This window comes from Apaloderma vittatum, unplaced genomic scaffold, assembly GCF_000703405.1.
Source record: "Apaloderma vittatum isolate BGI_N311 unplaced genomic scaffold, ASM70340v1 scaffold8251, whole genome shotgun sequence".
Classification (NCBI taxonomy): Eukaryota; Metazoa; Chordata; class Aves; order Trogoniformes; family Trogonidae; genus Apaloderma; species Apaloderma vittatum.
Genome location: NW_009699568.1, coordinates 31125 through 34954, shown reverse-complemented (window position 1 = coordinate 34954; position 3830 = coordinate 31125). Strand labels below are relative to the sequence as shown.

The following is a 3830-nucleotide window of genomic DNA, read 5'->3' as shown; positions in this document are numbered from 1 at the left end:
TTTGAAAGTACAGTGATTTAATGCTGATTGCTAGTAACTTTTCATTTAATTTGTTGGCATTGCACAAGAATTGGTTCGAGACCCCTTTATTTCGGCGTTTGGAGAAAGCTGAGACTCCTGGGACGCAGGAAGGAACCTCTGTGACAGGGTCACACAGGCTCAGCAGCACTAAAAAGCATTTTTCTTAATTTTTCAACTTAACGTTCCTTTTTTTTTTTCCCCCCCCTTTTTGTGGAAGGGTATGATTTTTATACCAATAAGCTGGATCACCGAGTATTACAGTTCCTATATTTTCTTTGAGCTCTGGCAGACTTGGGCACTGTAAGGAGGTAACAAACGTGTAGAACTTCAAGTCAGGCTTTTCCACCTTCTTTCATGTTTCTGTACTGTTGCAATAACTTCAAAGCACTTTGGATCTTGCAGTTTAATCTGTCACTTTTGCCTGTGCAGGACTGTCACAGTGTCACGCCAAGCCGGCAGAGAGATCTGTGCAAAATATTTTGATGTCGAGAGGGGAGAAAAAAGCACTTGTTTAAGGCTGCAGTGTTTCATTTATGGAATAGAAACAGAGATTGGGTTGGCTGTAATCACCCCTCCAGCACCTCCCGATTAAACAAAAACTCTTCAGGAGTGCTGCAGGATGTCAAATCCGCTCGGTGAAGGGCGTTTAACTAGTGAAAGGGAAATATAATTGGATACAAAGTACCCAAGTTTGAAGTAACTTCAAGTATGAGTGTTTGTTCTAGAGATCCCTTGTGCAATGTCAGGAAAGTATTAAGGAGATGAATCCAGTATCATGTGATTCTGTCTTCGTTTTTAATTATTTTTTTTAATTGTATAGATTAAAATCCTTTTCAAGGCGATTCAGACCAGAAGGCTGGACACTCCCCCTTCTGGTGTGCTAACTGAAGTTTCAGTTTAGGAGTCGGGGCTTGTTTTTAAAGGCAGAAGTACTGCATAACTCTTGCTTTTCCATTATTTTTTTTTATTAAATTTGGAACACTTGAGTTATTGACATGCTTGTGATTTCAAGAGCTGCGCAATGATTTTATAGTTTGTTCCTGTTTTCTTAAATGCAAAGTCTTAATGCAAGTGCTCTGAGTAGGTTGCCTTTCACAGTGTGTGTATCCTGTTGCTTAAAACAAGCTGTGTAATGTCTGGTGACTGAACTAATAACAGTATTCAAACAACCGAATTCCAAAATACAGCTTGTGTCAGAATACTCCTTATAATAAGAACTAAGCCCAGAACTAGTAATGAATTTGTTGGGAGATTGGAATGCTTTTAAGTAGCGACTTTCAGTTGCAAAGCATTGTGTAAGTTTTTAAATTAATAGTAACTTGCAAAACGTTCTTGGAAGCTCTTAAGGTCTACCTGTGGACCTCCGAAGTCTAAAATCTCTCCTCTAAAAGGCGTGTAGTCCAGGACAAGGCTTAAGTTTCTAATTTGTGCTTTCTCCTCAGATACCCGGTATGGCCTCATCATCAACACCTAAATATAATTCAAACTCCTTGGAGGGTTCCTCAAGTAAAAGGGTGAGTGTAACTTTTTTTCATGTTTTATACCTCAGAAGTCCAAGAGATCATTATATTCCATATTTGGGTAGAAAAACGAGTATTCGAATGACTTTTTTCTTGAGTGTGTATACTTATTTTTATTGCTAAAAATCAGTGCATTAAACTGAGTTGATTTAAATATCATTCAGGGGGAATGGGTGAAATAGTGTCTGTATCACAAGTTGAGATCCTCCTTAAAATCAATTCTAATAAACTTACTCTAATTCTTGCTTTCTACATTGAAATATTCTGTGGCATTCTTGAAAGTTTTGGGCACCTTGATGCTGTAGAAGCATTCTGTTCTGCAATTAATAAGTTATACCTTGTTTTGTTTGACTGGTTTGGTTTTAAAAATGTTCATCTGTAGTGGGAATTACATTCAAGCAACCTAAGTGCCGTTTCCCTCTGGTTGTGATGCAGCGTGGCTGAAGAAAATGTAACCTGTGTGCAAGAAAACGAACTAAGATTTCATTTAGGTTTTTAAACATTTCTTATTTTCTATTAATCATTCTTAAAAACAAGTGAATGTGGGAAAATCACAAACAACTAGATTGTGTGTAATAGTTGTGAGTACTTTGCTTAAGTAATTTCAGTTGATTTGTTCTTCCAAGCCCAGCATACTTCGAAAATTTAATGGACAAAACTTTCAGATAATTTACACTATGGAAATTTAATTCCAATTTAATGCAAATATAGTGAACTCTTCATTTAGAAGGAGGAAGACTAAAACATACTTTTGCTTCAGATCTGTCCAACCTTTCAATGTTTTACCACTTGCAGTGGTCTGTGTTGCTGTTTTGGTTCAGTCTGTCAGCTTCTGCTGTGGAAAAACGTGTTCTTTCCCATGCAGAAATTACTGTTAAGATTATTTTTTTAATCTGGAACTTGAAGGAATTGTAAATAAAATATGATGTGCTCGTGTATGTCTCTTTCTTTAGACTCTAAAAGATGGAACTAACTGGGAACAAAATGAAGAAATACCTCGTCTGCCAGGAGAGACCAGAGTCACAGGTATGAAGCTGTAGGGCTGCTTCGTGCAGTGTGTGCTTAGGAGGCTGGTGTACACATGTATCTTACTGGATTGTTTCCCAATTTGAACTGGTTTGGGCTCGGGGCAGAGTAATTTGTGTCATGAATTTCATTATGTAATTGCGATAGGGATTTTTTTATCACTTAGCACAGTTAACTTTTTAAGTCTTTAAAATCTTGGTTTCCACACATGGTGTATCTCCTGATACAAAGAAATTGCAAGTCAAGGTGTGTCATAATTGTGTCTACGGACTAAGCAGTGTGTGTCTAGTGATGAGAGCCCTTCCAGGCTTTCCGAAGTCAAGAGAATTCTACGTGCCACCCACTATGTATTGCTGTGTTGTACAGTGGTGTGGGACTGTAGCCCAAATGTGACTGCTTGAAAATACGATCTTAGGCTTCCTTGACACATGGCACACACGGAGCTACTCTGCACTTGTTAGCCTTTACATACAGTAAGGTTGTAGCATAAGGAAGATGAATATTTTGTGTACAGTAGTTTCTTGGTGGAGGCTCTTCCTAGAATGGAGCCTTCTACTCGTCAAAGTCTGTGTTCATAGAATCACAGAATGGCCTAGGCTGGAAGGGACCTTAGAGATCATCTAGTCCAACCCCCCTGTCATGGGCAGGGACGCCTCTCAACTAGACCGGGTTACTCAAGGCCTCATCCAACCTGACGCTGAACACCTCAAGGGAGGGAGCAGCCACAGCTTCTCTGGGCAATTTATTCCAGAGTCTTGCCACCCTCGTACTGAAGAATTTTTTCCTCGGATCCAATCTAAATCTGTTCTCCTTCAACTTAAACCCATTTCCCCTTGTCCTATCACCGGACGCTCTTGTAAAAAGTCTTGCCCCAGCCGTCCTGTAGGTTCCCTTCAGGTATTGGAAGGCAGTGATAAGGTCCCCCTGGAGGCTTCTCCTTTCCAGGCTGAACAATCCCAGCTCCCTCAGCCTGTCCTCATAGCAGAGCTGCTCCAGTCCCTGGATCATCTTTATGGCCTCCTCTGGACTCATTTTGACAGATCTATGTCCCTCTTATGGTGGGGACATGAGAGTGCAACTGAGAGCTCTCTGCCTTTTATTTGTGAATCTGCTTCTTCCCCCCACCTGAGGATTTGTTAAGTGGGTTTAGGAACAAGATTGTCTGGGGTAAAACCGAAGTGGTGATTCAGAGGGAGGCGGTGATCCTCCATCGTGGAGACGCGCCCTGCCCAGCGCAGCTGCGTCCTCCGCAGCACGGACTCC

The 3830-nt window shown here is 40.7% G+C and overlaps 1 protein-coding gene across 1 annotated transcript in view; it reads left to right on the top strand.

Annotated features, from left to right (window-relative positions):
* Positions 1–1460: 1460 nt before the first annotated feature.
* MTM1 (myotubularin 1) overlaps positions 1461–3830 on the top strand; it is a 30965-nt gene continuing 28595 nt past the window's right edge. The window contains exons 1-2 of the mRNA XM_009878426.1: positions 1461–1535; positions 2495–2567. Coding sequence (XP_009876728.1) covers positions 1473–1535; positions 2495–2567 — 136 coding nt within the window. The 5' untranslated portion in view covers positions 1461–1472. The remainder of the gene's footprint in view (positions 1536–2494; positions 2568–3830) is intronic.